The sequence below is a fragment of the Vombatus ursinus genome, unplaced genomic scaffold (genome assembly GCF_900497805.2).
Source record: "Vombatus ursinus unplaced genomic scaffold, bare-nosed wombat genome assembly UNPS02014801.1, whole genome shotgun sequence".
Lineage (NCBI taxonomy): Eukaryota > Metazoa > Chordata > Mammalia > Diprotodontia > Vombatidae > Vombatus > Vombatus ursinus.
The window spans coordinates 9,885,291-9,900,035 of NW_020954579.1; the positions used below are offsets into that span (position 1 = coordinate 9,885,291).

Consider the following 14,745-nt stretch of genomic DNA (forward strand, 5'->3'; position numbering starts at 1 on the left):
TAGTAAATATTCTTTTCTTTAGCTCTTTGATGTTTACAAAGTGCTTTTCTCACAATGACACTCTGTAAGGTAGATAGTATAAGAATTATTGTTTCCATTTTACAGAGAAAGAAACTGAGACTGAGAGGGGTGAAATCATTTTCTGATGACCACATAGCTAGCAAGTGTCAGAGCCAGAGTTTGAACATAGTCTCCTGACTCAAAGCCCAGCTTACTTTCCACTTATGCTTACAGCTCCCCTTTATGTGGCTGCTTTATTGAAGTGAAGGTTTAGGCTAATGGTTAAAGCAAAGGTCTCTAAGCCAAAGAGCTTAGACCTCATTTGACTCTCACGCCAACTGTGGGAGGTACATGTTGTTATTACCCCCGTTTTACAGATGAGGAAACTGAGCCTAGAAGGTGGTGACTTGCCCAGGGTTACACAGCTAGTAAAGATCTGAAGGAGCGTTGGAACTCGGGTCTTTCCATCTCCAGCACTGTTATCACCCAGCAAATTAAGCTGCCTCTCATCCTCCTCGTCCTCTTGGAACTCAGTCTTGTCAGGGAGACATATTTGGAACTTAGTGCCACAGGTTGACTCAGAATGAACATAAAATGCTTCCTGTTTTTCTCAAGGCCTTACCAAGGCTGACCGACTGCCCTGACAACGTCCGTGGTGATGGTTGTCCATTGTTCAGTGTCCCTTAGGGCTGACCTTGGATCCCTTGGCTTCCTGCCTTCCTCTAAGCTTCAGCATCAGGTGATGATACAAGATGCCAACAAAAAAATGTTGTTTTTTTTTAAACCAACTCATACCCAAAAGCTCAAGAGTTCTCTGCATCTCAAGGAATTTTGAGAAGTGGAGGATGCTCCCTTACCCTCAGAGATTCGGGTAGCAAGGATATTTGTTGTTCGATCGTTTCAGTCACGTCCGACTGTCTGTGACCCCATTTGGGGTTTTCTTGGCAAAGATACTGGAGTGGTTTGCCATTTCCTTCTCCAGCAGCAAGTATATAGGAAAACAGTATTGCCCTTTGGCCTCTATTTGGAAGCCCAGAGCTGCATTTGGGAGGCTGATAATTAACATGGGATTCCTAGGCATCCAAACTTGGAAAACTTTCAAAGGCTGACAATTCCCTGCCTTCGTAGGAAGGCTCTGAACATCCCAGGGTCTTTCAAATGCGGGGGAGTGGGGAATGGGGATAGAGAAATGAAATTTCAAATTGGCAGGCTGTGTGAAGCGTATTCATTAGCTCCATCTCGACAAGAGGGCTGGCACCAACTCTAGGCATCAATTATTTTCCTTTGTAATCCATGTTGAGAAATAGAAGCCTGCCCGTGCTGCGCCACACAGATAATTGCCTCTCTCTGTGGTTAAATATCCCCCCAAAAGGAGGTTCCCATACTGTACCAAGGAAAAGACAGTGATTAAGCATCATCTTATCTTCGCTATTTTTTTTAAGTTGTCCAGGACCACTCTGTGGATGTGTGACCTTGTGTATAGATTTGGAAGGTTGGCTGTCCCTGGTTTCCATTGCTAATGGGCTGTATGTTTCCTTCACTGACGTTGCATGGCCAGAATACCGCGTGCTTCCTTCCTGATGAGTGCGAGGCCTCCAAGTAGCTTGTTGCTCTGGTTTTTGCTTTTTTTGCCGTTGTTTTTGCATGTGACCTCGTCGTCTCCACTTTGCCTCTCTCCCTCTCTCCTACCGTGCCACCCAAGGCAAGGTGGAGCCTGTTGACATCCCCCAGGCACCTCTTAAAGCTGACTCTTGGTGCCTTCCAGATGTGACAGCACCCTTAGTGGATGAGCAGGAACACGAAGATCAGACTGCAGCCCAGGTGGAGATACCTGAAGGAACCACAGGTGAGGATTCTGAGACTCCAATAGGAGAGATAATGGTGCCTTATGCGCCAGGCCAAGGGGTGTTCCTTAAGAGTAGCATCCACACTGGGCAAGGGGAAGGTTCAGCCCAGCTGCACTTGGGTTTCCCTTCTCTGCTCTTCTGTAGGGAATGCTATGGAAGAGCTGCTCAGAAGGTTTGGATGTGACATTTGTTGTGTTAGCCCGAGAAGCCGCAGCTTCCGTGAGCCCACACCTTTGGTCCAGAGCTTGCTACCACGTCCAAGCCACACCCAGACTCACATCAGATGTGCAAGCCTTCTTCACTTGGCCTTCTACTTCTTTGCCAGTCACTCTGGCCTTCCCTAGACAGCCTTTGGCTCAGTTACCAGTAGAAGCTGACCGCACATTAGCCATTCCCTCATACATCTGTGATGTAACCTCTGGTCTCCATCGCCTCATAGTCCATCCATCGGGTGGCACCGGCTCTGATACTCAAGCCCATACTTGACCACTTTTCCCCCAGAATCCCATTACCAGCACTCAGTAGTGCACTGGATTACCAATACCGTTTGCATGCCTTTTTTTCCCATGGTGTCCGTCACTCACTGTGATTGAAGAACGTGTTGAGAAGCATCCAACATCAGTGCCTCAGTTCTTTTGGCATCCTCATACGTGAACACACAGAATAAACAGTACAAGACGGGATCTGTCACCCACATCAGCATGAAGGGACTGGGTCAGATGGACTGCCATCTATTCTTGATGCAACCAACCCTGTCACTTAAACTGCACGAGCTTCATGACTTTCAGACTTCCATGTAATTTTGCTTTGTAGCCTCTAGAGCAAGGGCGAGGAACTTGTGGCCTTCTAGGTCCTTGGGTGCAGCCTTTTGAGTCCAAGTTTTACAGAACAAATCCTTTTATTAACAAGATTTGTTCTATGAAGTTTGGATTCAGTCTAAGGGCCTCACTTGAGAACGTAGAGGGCCACATGTGGCCTCAAGGCCGTAGGTTCCCCACCCATGCTCTAGAGCAAAGGCTGCTGGTGGTGGGTGTTACGAAAAAAACAATTTTTAAACCTTAAAGTGCTCCCTAAACGTAGGCTATTATTATGACTATTTCTGTTTCTCTGATTATTATTCTGCCGCTTTTTGTGAACTCAGTGGATACAGAACCACAGAATCAGTGGTTGAGGGGCTATTATTATTATTACTATTTCTACGGTTGTTATTTTGCCACTTTTATGAAATCAATGGATAAAGAGCCACCAAATCAGTGATTTGAGTTCAGTGTCCGGTTCATGGTTTCCCTATCAACTCCTTACACTAGGGAACTGCAGTGTACATGCTGATGTTACTTCCAATATCTTAATTTCTTAGTTCCTCAATCCATTCTGCTCCCCTGACCCATTCCTCTACTCCTTAGCTACACATGGCGATGGCCATACTTTTGCTCTTCCTATAACCTCTAAGCATTCCATTTCCCAAAGTCTCAAGAACTCCGAGCTTCTTTTATCCTACCATAGTCTTTTATCATTTCCTCTCTGCCTCTGCCTTCCAGTATTTCTAAACCTTCCTCTTTGCCATGACCTCCACTTTCTCTGCCCCTTGGTATTTTCCATGGCCATCACCCTGTTCAGACTACAGAATTCTCCCTTTCCAAGGTCAACCCCTTCCATTCTGTGTTCTTCACATAACCATCATTTTGTACTCTCAAATCCCTTCCCATCTTGTCCTTCGCCACGTTGCCTTGTCATATGCCAGCCCTAGATGAGTCTCACCATCTGCCCCCTCCACTGCTACTCAGATGCAGCTGAAGGGAGGTAGAAGGAGTTACAAAACTGAACTGACTCTTTGGGTGCACAGTAAATTTAGGTTTTTTAATCTCAACTGGAGGGCAGTGAGGGGGCTAGAGCTCCAGACTCAGAGTCAGGAAGACTCATCTTCCTAAGTTCAAATTTGGCCTCAGACACTTGCAAGCTGTGTGACCCTGGGGAAATCACTTTACCCTGCTTTCCTCAGTTTACTCATCTATAAACTGAGCTGGAAAAGGAAATGGCAAACCACTCCAGTATTTTTGCCAAGAAAACCCCAAATGGGATCACAAAGACACAACTGAATAACAAAAAATCACAATTGGGCCTTTAACGAAGCAAGGCAGTTCTTCTCTTACCTAAGTGATTCTCTATCCCACGTACCACAGTGGCTATTCCAAACCTTTTCTCTCCTCAAGCCACCTATAATACCTCCTGCCCCTAGCCGCTCTGTTGAGAACTGCCTCATACTTTGTAAAAAAAAAAAATTGAGACCATTTGTCACAAGCTTCCTTTTCTCCCCAGCTCACATCCCCCTGACTTCCTTTATTCCAGTGTCTGATGAAGAAATGGTCCTTTTCCTTGCCAAGGCCAACCTTTCTACATGTGCCCTTGACCACCCCTTCCTGTCTTCTCTGACATTTTGGCCCCACCATCCCCTTTCTTTCTGATATTCACTTCTCCTCATCCCTTGCTTCATTCTCTGCTGCCTACAAACATGCCCAAATAACAAGAAGAACAAAAGAAAACCAAACCTTCATTGCATCCTACTCTCTCTGCTAGCTGCTATCCTATCTCTCCTTCCATTCTCAAATAAACTCCTTGAAAAGTCATCTACACCAGCTGCCTTCACAATCTGGCTTTCAACTTCATGAATCTCTCCTCTCTCTCTCTCTCTCTCTCTCTCTCTCTCTCTCTCTCTCTCTCCCCCTCTCTCTCTCTTAATTACCAAATCTAATATCCTTTTCTCAGTACTCATCCTTCTTGACTTCCTTGCAACCTTCAACTCTGTTGACCCCTTTCTTCTCTTGGATGTTTTCACCTTTGTGAGTTTTCTTGACTTTGCTGTCTGTCAGACCATTCCTCAGTCTCCCTTCCTGGATTTTCATCCATGTCATACCCATTAACTGTGGGATATACCTCCCTCCACAAGATCTGGTCTGGGTCCTCTTCTCTCTCACTTGGTGACCTACATGACAGCTCATCTCTGTGAAGGTGATTTTGGGGGGAAAGCATTCGGGGTTAAGTGACTTGCCCAGGGTCACACAGCGAGTAGGTGTCTGGGGTCAGATTTGAACTCAGGTCCTCCTGACTCCAGGGCCAGTGCTCTATCCACTGTGCTACCTAGCTGCTCCTGTGAAGATGTTTTCTGCATACAGCCCAAGCCTCTCTCCTGAGCTCTAGCATAGCATCATTAATCAGAGATCACAAATTAAATGCCCTCACAGGCATTTATATTCACTAGGTCCAAAATGGAACTTATTGGGGCAGCTGGGTGGCGCAGTGGTTAGAGCACCAGCCCTGGAATCAGGAGGACCTGAGTTCAAATCTGGCCTCATACACTAACTTAACTGTGTGACCCTGTGCAAGTCACTTAACCCCAATTGCCTAAAAAAAAATTAAAAATATATAAAAAGACAAAATGGAACTTATTTTCTTCCCCTCAAAAACCGTCTGTCTCCTAAACTTCCCTGTTTCTGTCCAAGTCACCACCATCCGTCCTGTTACTCAGGCTCACAACTATGGTATCTTCCTTGGGTATTAACCTCCCATAACCAAGCAGTTGCCAAATCTTATCTTCTCTAGCTCCATTACATCTCTCAGAGATGCCCCCATCCTCTCCACTCACAAGGTGCCACTGTGATTCAGGGCCTTATCACCTCTCATCTAAACTCCTTCAATAGCCTCCTGTTTGGTCCCTCTGTTTCAAGCCTCTCCATGCTCTATCAGAGGTGGGGAACCTGCAGCCTTGAGGCCACATGTGGCCTTCTAGGTCCTTGGGTGCGGCCCTTTGACTGAGTCCAAGTTTTACAGAACAAATCCTTTTATTAAGGGGATATGTTCTGTGAAGTTTGGATTCAGCCAAAGGGCGGCACTTGGGGACCTAGAGCCCCACATATGATCTCGAGGCTGCAGGTTCCCCACCCCTGCTGAGTCTAATACATTCTCCAAACAACTGCCAAAATGATTTTCCTAAAACTTAGGTCTAAGTCCCTCTCCTATTCAATAAACTCCAGTGACCACCCTTACCCCCCACCCATCCTTTTACCTCGAGGATCAAATATAGACTCCTCTGTTTGGCATTTAAAGTTTTTCTTCTTTGCTTTTTAAAAAACTTTGTCTTATTTTTAATTTATGGAATAAAACAAGCATTTTCATAACATAGTATTATTAAAAAAGATGATTGCACATGATACTGCAAATCTGTTATGTGTACTTTGTTGTTCTTTTTAAATATGTAATAAAGTTATCATATAAATTTCTTTTTTCCCCCTCCCCCCCTACTCCAGTGTGATATATAAAAAGTTTGAGAGACATAGTTTCTGGGTAATTAATAATTTTATTAATTATTGCTAGCAGATAATTAATAAAAGGGGTCAGTGGCACTCTCAAATACCAAAGACCCCTCACGAAACCACTCAACGCTTATATGCTCTTAGAAGAGTAGGTGTGTTCCTAAGGGTGGAAATCAACTCTGATTGGTTAACAAGTAATGAGAGAATAAATATTGTAATGAGAGGAGGACCTATTCTAATGAAGGACTGAAGGACATGGCAAAGTCACTCAGACCTATCTGACTAGAACACAATGGGCTGGAATTCATCGATTAGATTTTCTTTGTAAAGTTTTTCTAGTTGGGTGGGTCTACAACTCCATCTAGTAGGATGGTCTAGGTGGGGTAAATTTGGGGGCAAAGTCAAAGATCTCCATGAAAGACTGGACTTTGAAATAGGAAAAAGGGGGCAGCTAGGTGGCACAGTGCACTGGCCCTCAAGTCAGGAGGACCTGAGTTCAAATCTGGCCTCAGATCAAACACTTGACACTTTACTAGCTGTGTGACCCTGGATAAGTCACTTAACCCCAATTGCCTTAAAAAATAGGAAAAAGGAAAAAAAAAACCTAGATCTTCCCAATAATTGGTTATTTAAAATGAGAGAAATAATCATTTCCCTTACTAGAGAGGGCTACCATTAGACACAAGTATGGATATATCCATATATCAGTTCTTTCTCTGGATGCAGATAGCATCTTCCTTTACATGTCCTTTGTAGATGACTTAACTCGCTCAAAGTTGTTCTTAAAACAATATTGCTGTCATTTTCCCAAGCTTGCTCCTTCCTACCTCTCTAGTCTTCTCAGATATTATCTTCTCTCTCTGCACCATACAGTCTGTTACCGTGCGTCTATTTTGTATGTATCTTCTATATGCCTGTATTTGTGCATGTTGTCTGCCCCATTAGAATGTAAGTTACTTGAAGGCAGGATTATTTTTGCTCGTCTTTGCTTTCCCAGTGCTTAGTGCCAGGTGCGTAGTAAGTCCTTAATAAACGCCTCGTGAGTATCATAGAGATTTGACCACACAGTCCGTATTTGGAGTTACAGTAGGGTCCAGCGGTATAGCAGAGACTTGATCAGGCAGCATCTGGATCTTTTCACCTTTCTTTAAGAAAGGCAACTAGTGACATAGTGCATATAGGGTGCTGCCACCAGTGTTAGGAAGCCCCTGAGTTCAAATCTTGGCTTCACAAACTTACAAGCTGTGTGACCCTGGGCAAGTCACTTCACTCTGACTACTCCAGTTTCCACATTTGTCAAGTGGGAATAATAATAGCTTCTATTTGCCAGGATCAGCCTCAAACACGTAATAGCTGTGTGACCATGGGCAAGTCACTTAACTTCTGTCTGCCTCAGTTTCCTTATCTGTAAAATGAGACAATAATAGCGCCTATCTCCCAGGATTGTTGCAAGGTTAAAATAATATTTTTAAAGTGCTATATTGATGCTAGCTACTACTAAGATTATTGTTATTGTTGTTATTATTGTGGGTAGAGCTTACTCTGTAACTGTTTTAGTTGGCCTAAATATGAATTTGTAAGGTTAGCTTTATCATTATCACGAGTTTGAAATGGATATAGCTGTGGTGAACTATGTGATTTCCTAAAAACAGCTGTCAAAACATCCCTCAGCGTCTGTTGTCAAATGTAATCCAATCCATGAGTGTCACCCTTTAGACCTTGGTGGTGTCTGTGAAGGGAGTAACTCCAGCAGTAGGGAGATGGCCATTGAAGCCAGATCTTCTTCTCTGAGGATTTCCTTTCTCTCCAGTTGGCCAGCCCCCAAGTTCTTCCTCTGGTAGGTGAATCTACTGTGCTTCTCCTATCAGTCCATACCTTCCTCCGTTTCCCCTTCATTGCACAGACTTTGAGCCCCCCAAGAGCACCCCTGATCAGAGTTCCTGCGAGTTCCTTGTGATGTCCTGGATTGGATCAAAGAGTTTACTCGTATTTCCCTTTGGTTTTATTGACTATTGCTTCATCTTGTGCCCTTTTTTATCTTTAGTGGAGAGATTCTTAAGGGGAGAAAGATGCATCCATAACCTTTTATATCATCATCCTTACTGAAAGTCTCTCAGCTATGTCTTCATCTAATTCATTCACTAAAATGTGGACCATAACAGGGCTGAGGACAGAGCCCTAGAAAGCTCTCTCTGGGTTAATGTCAATCCATTTATCACCACTCACTTAGTCCAATTATTCAACCAGCTACAAATGAATGTAATAGTACTATCACTCAGCTAACACTTCTCTATCTTTTCCACAAAATACCACAAAAAACTTTTGCCAAACATATCTTTTCATTGTTGTTCAGTTGTTTCTCTGTCATGTCTGACTCTTTGTGACTCCATTTGGGGTGTTCTTGGAAAAGACAATGAGATGGTTTGCCATTTCCTTTTCCAGTTCATTTTACAGATGAGGAAACTGAGGCAAACAGGGTAAAGTGACTTGTCTAGGGTGACACAGCTAGTAAGTGTCTGAGTCCAGATTTGAACTCGGGTCTTCCTGGCTCCATACTTGGCTTTCCAGATTCACTGTGCCACCTAGCTGCTCCAAAATGCCTTACTGAAATCCAAATGTATACTATGTCTGCATTATTCCTTGTTAACTCTGTCAAAAAAGAAAATGAGGTTAGGCTGACACAGTTTATTCTTAGCTAATTTATGATGACTCCTGGGGATCCCTGCTTTGCTTTCTTGGTACTCCCAAGATAGCCATCTGATAATCATTGTAGAATTTTGCCTGGAATTGACATCAAACTCTGTCGTTACAGGGTCCATGTTCTTAGCCCATCTCTTAGCTCTCTAGGCAGCGTTCCTCTCTCTCCCTGATTCCCCACAGCTTCCAGCTCTGGTTCAGCAATCACACTGGGGAGTTCTTCTAGGCCCCTGGATGTGCTTTATCCAGGAGGCTAAGAGGCTTGAATTCATTCAAAGTTGCTTGGAGTTCTCTTAACATCTCCTCCTCTATCTTTAGTATCAGTTCCATCTCTCATTTGTTTATTCTACCCTTACAAGACTGAAAGTCATTCCCAAGATGAAAAGAAATTTAGTATTTCTGTTTTGTCTGTCATCCGTAAATATACTTTGTGCCCCAAGCAATGGACATCAGCCTCCTCTTCCTTGTTCGTCTTCTTGCCCCAAAAATGGCTTTTAAAGCCTTTCTGAGACTCAGATTTGGGAAGGAGATCAGGGATCATCTAGTCCCGCTTATACATGAGCAGGAGTTTCATTTAAAATATTTCAAACAAATGATCATCTAGTCTAATCTTTGCCTGACAATATACAGCAATAGAGAATTCGCTGCCTAAATAGGGTAGCACGTTCCACTTTTGAACAGTACTTAATTGTTATTGTTGCTCAGCTGCGTCTTACTCTTTGTGACCCCATTTGGGGTTTTCTTGGCAAAAATACTGGAGTGGTTTGCCATTTCCAGCTCATTTTACAGATGAGGAAACTGAGGCAAACAGGATGAAGTGACTTGCCCAGGGTCACACAGATATTAAGTGTCAGAGGCTGGATTTTATCTCAGATCCTCCTGATTCCAGGCCCAGCACTCTATCCAGAGCACTATCTGGCTTCCCTTACTTAATTGTTAGAAAGTTTTAATCTACATTGAGCCAAAGTTTGCCTTGCTGCAGCTTTGATCTGCCATTTCTAATTCTGCCCCCGGGGCCAGGCGAAACAAGTCTAGCCAGCTGTCATGCCCTCTCTACATGTTTAGACTTTCTCCAGACTTTACATATCCCATATTCATAAGATCATAGGATCATAGTTTTAGAACTGGATGGGACTTTATAAATCACCTAGTTCAAACTTTATTCCACAGATGGGGAAACTGAGGCACAGAGATGAAGTGACTTTCCTAGAGTTGCTCAGGTAGAAAGTAGCAGATCTGAGATCAGAGCTCAGTCCGGTCTCTTTCCTCTGTACCATCCTGCCTCTCCAACTCATCCTTGTGTGACATGAGTTTGAGATCCTTCATCACCTTGGTTGCTCTCCTTTGGACACGTGTCAACTTGTCAATGTCCTAGGAATGGGGCACTCAGAACCTATTGTAGTGCTCAGGACGTGGCCTAATCATGTCAGAGTACAGGAGGACTGTCACTGCCCTTGTTCTGGGTGCCATTTATTCTATTGATGTAGCCCGATGTAGATTTTTTGACTGCCATGTTATATTATTGTCTCTTAAGGAGTTTGAAGTTTACTAAGACCTACAGGTCTTTTTTCACCTGAAATTTTATCGCCTAGTAATGACTCCTCCATCCTGCACTTACGCAATTGATTTTTTGAACCTGCATGTTGAATCCTTTCTGTTGTCTTGTGTATTTTTTCATCACATTCAGCTAGCTTATCTTGCTTCAGGATGTGCAGTCATTTTCAATCGTGTCTGACTCTTCATGACCCCATTTGAGGTTTCCTTGGTAAAGATACTGGAGTGGTTTGCCATTTACTTCTCCAGCTCCTTTTACGGATGAGGAAATGAAGAGAAACAGGGTGAAGTGACTTGTCCGGGGTCATGCAGCTACTACGTGTCTCAGGCCAGATTTGAACCCATGAAGATAAATCTTCCTGACTCCAGGCCTGATGTTCTGTCCACTGCACCACCCTTATCTTGCTTAGGTTTAGCCATCCTGCCACTAATAATTACAAGTCTATCCCACAACTAGACCCTTGGACTCTACCACTTAACTTTCCCGTATGACTCTGGCCTGGTCACAAGGCCTCAGTTTTGACATAACATAAAATCCCTGTACTACCCATCTCACAGTGTTGTTTTATGGATCAAATGATGTACTGCATGTGAAAGCATTTTTGTAACCATATTAATGCAAAAAAATGAGAGTATTAACTGTTGTTACTCTGTCCGTCTATAAACAATTGAACAAACATTTGTTAAGTTGCTACAACATGGAAGGCTTTTTACAAATAAATGCTGGGGATACAGGGGTGAAAATGACATTCTTTAAGCCTGACCCTTATCATTTTAACTCAGAAGTTTTTAGCTATTGTATAAGATGGCCCTTATGATGCCCTGGTGAAGCCTGTGCATCTTTTCTTAGAAATATGTTTTTAAATGCATAAAATAAAATACATATTAAAGACCCCTGATCTAATGGGTAGATTCAACGTATTCACAAATATGCATGATATGAGATGGGAGAGGCAAAGGAGACAGTTCAGACAGAGATATATCAGAAAAAGTGATCGCTTTCATCTGTGGGGATTCTTTGATTATGGGTCCCTGTTTGAATCCGAACTCATGCATTTCCTGTGCAGCTCTGTTGATCTCTATAGATGCTTGCCCCCTCTTCTTTTCTTCTCCCCCTTTTCTTTTTCATTATGTTCATTTGAAATTGTATTATCAGAGATTTGTCTTTAAAAGCCTCCCTTTCATTTAAATATCTTCCCTTTATGAGACTCTGGCCTGGAGAGCTAACTGAGCTTTTCCCTAAACTTTTTGAAAACCACTCGCCTACAATCCAGGTTATATGTCTGACTATATATATTTCTTTCCACTCCTTGACCATCACCAACTTCAGAAGGACGTGATTGCTTTCTCCCATTTTTCCCATCACTTCTGTTTCACCAGTTCCACAGTGAATTATGTCCTATTGCTTTCCCTAACTTCTTAGAAGAGGTGAAATTGTAAGCAAGACAAGAATTTACCTGATAATCTACTTTTTGTAGGATGAGATTACCAACAAATATCCATGTAATTGATGTATCCTCCATCACTAATTATATATATGTATGTATTTGTATGTGTGTGTACACATTATTTTGATATCAGTTTTATGATCTGAATCAGAAATTTATCATTTATTCCCTCCATCTTGCAAAGTAATCTGTTATATATTATTATATTATTCATATATAATATTGTATAACATTATATTACTATACTGTTATATATTTTATATATAAACTATATAATACATTATTATATATTATCATATTAATATATTATTAGGGTTTTTCTTTTTATCATCACCCAAATACTCTCCATTGTGTCACCCCCTCAGGCTAACATCACTATATCAGATCATGTATCTAGAGCTGGGAGATCTATTAGAAATAGATTCTTCAGATGAGGAAACTAAGATGTATTCTTTCAACTCGGGGCTGTTTAGCCCCATCTTCTACAAGATTGTAGGCTTCCTTTGAAAAAGATATACTCTTCTATAACTCTTTTCCAGTGATGAGTTTCACCCTACTGAGACTTGTGAGTCTCACCCTATCAAACCTTTTCTCATTGAAGGCCAAGTTTATTTTGAACTTGCCTATACTCATAGAGGGGGCAGCTAGGTAGCACAGTGAATAGAGTGCCAGGCCTGGAGTCAGAAAAACTCATCTTCCTGAGTTCAAATGCAGCCTTAGACACTTATTAGCTGTGTGATCCTAGGCATATCACTTCACCCTATTCGTTTCAGTTTTCTCATCTGTGAAATGAGCTGGAGAAGGAAATGGCAAACCACTCCAATATCTTTGCCAAGAAAACCTCAAATGAGGTCACAAAAAGTCAGACACGACTGAACAAAAATGCTCCAGAGACAGAATAACATAGTCAATGAAACATTAGATTTGGAATTGAAAAAAAAAAACCCTTGGTTAAAATCCTTTCTCCAGTCCTTTAGCTGTATTACTCTGGGCAAGTCAATTAATTTCTCTGTGCCTCTATTTTCTCATCTGCAAAATGAGGAGATTGGCCTTGATAACACCTTAGGTCCCTTTCAGCTTTAAATTTATTATCCTGTTATCTGTGCATTGATATAGGAATATCTGTGGCCTAAGTCTTTATTTACAGCCCTCATTGCTGTTTTTCCCCCTGCAAGTTGCTGGCTTTTTCTTCTACTATTGTTCCCCCCCTCCCCCATTTGATAGCTAGTGTTCTCCATTCTATCAAGGCTTCATATTTTCTGTTTAAGGTTCATTTTATAATACTGACATATACATATCTTTTCCATTCCTAACTAGCACCTTTTATTCTAAAATCTTAAAGATTTCTCCAGAAAACCAAATTTCTGTTCTTTGACCCCCCCCCCGAGTCTCTGTATCCATCTCTTCATTTTCTATCTCTTCCTTTCTTCTAAAGTCCCAGCCTTCACTTGGAAGAGTGTTACAAATACCACTTGGGTGTCCTCAACTCCTTATCCATAGTCCCATTTTAAAAATACCTAAGTCAGATGCTTAAAACGTGTAGAATTTCCGGGTTGACCATGTAGTCCAATTCACACAAGAAGAAACTCTAATAAAACACACCGAGTGTACATAAGTTGGCTCTGAGTTGCAGAGAAGGTGCCAACCTACATTAGTAGAGGGAGCTTCCTCAAATGGAAATTTCCCAAGCCATGGAAATCACACGTCCAGGCCCTAGCCCCGTAACACATGCCCCTAATGTAACTTATATTTAGCCAATGATCTATCCTATCAAGATCCTGTTGGATTCTGTCTCTGTCCTCCACTGTGTGTGTTGACCTTTCCAGCTTGCAAACAGTTTTCCCCCACAGTAAGAGATTGGCTGATTCATCACAGCATCCATGGTACCTTTCTCTTGTTTAGAAAGCCAAATTTATGATTAGGAGCTGAAATTCATCCTGCCTATTGAGGAGTCTAGATTATTGTAGCCGGCAGGAGGAGCACTGCCAATGTGCCTAGAGAAGGTCTCCTTGACAGTCAGTGGACTGGCGTTGCCATCATCCATCCAAATCTTTCTTCTCTGAGCACTCACCATGCTCAACAATTTGAGGAGGTGATCCTACTGATGATGGCATTTTGGAGCAGATATGACATCATCATGCGGCCAGTGATGTCCCTAAGCAGGGTCAGAAGCTTTGGGATAAGACACCCATTTGCAAAAAGGTCTGTTTGTAGTGGTTACAACAATGTTTCCACTGAACAGATCTTACTCCAGACTTGGTGAAGGGATCCACGTGCTGACATTTTCAAACAAAAAGCTGTTTGGGGGCAGCTAGGTGGCACAGTGGATAGAGCACCGGCCCTGGATTCAGGAGGACCTGAGTTCAAATCCGGCCTCAGACACATAACACTTACTAGCTGTGTGACCCTGAGCAAGTCACTTAACCCCATTGCCTAGACCAAAAAAAAGCAGAGGAAAGAAGATCTCTCCAGGAATTGTACCTAGCATCCTCATCCATTACTGTGCTCCCTTAGGAAGCTAGTCTTCTATCTTCTGCAATGTCAGCTTGCCCTTCAGGACTACAGTCCTGAGGACAGGACTGCTCTGCTCACTGGATAGTTCTTGTTTCTGTTGTACTTCTTGTTCTTTTTGTCATTCAGTCATTTTCAGTCGCTTCCAACTCTCAGTGACCCCATTTGGGGTTTTCTTGGTAGAGATACGGGAGTGGTTTGCCATTTCCTTCTCCAGCTCATTTTACAGATGAGGAAACTGAGGCAAAGCAGGGTAAAGTGACTTGCCCAGGGTCACACAGTTTGTAAGTGTCTGAGGCCAGATTTGAATTCAGGAAGGTGAGTCTTCCTGACTCCAGGCTTGGCACTCTATCCACTGTACCATCTAGTCACCCTAGTACT

General features: G+C 42.6%; 1 protein-coding gene across 1 annotated transcript in view; it reads left to right on the forward strand.

The window, feature by feature from the left end:
* Nucleotides 1–14,745, forward strand: part of MAPT (microtubule associated protein tau) — a 168,669-nt gene that overhangs the window by 79,931 nt on the left and 73,993 nt on the right. The window contains exon 4 of the mRNA XM_027873226.1: nt 1,766–1,846. Within this exon, the coding sequence (XP_027729027.1) occupies nt 1,766–1,846 (81 nt within the window). The remainder of the gene's footprint in view (nt 1–1,765; nt 1,847–14,745) is intronic.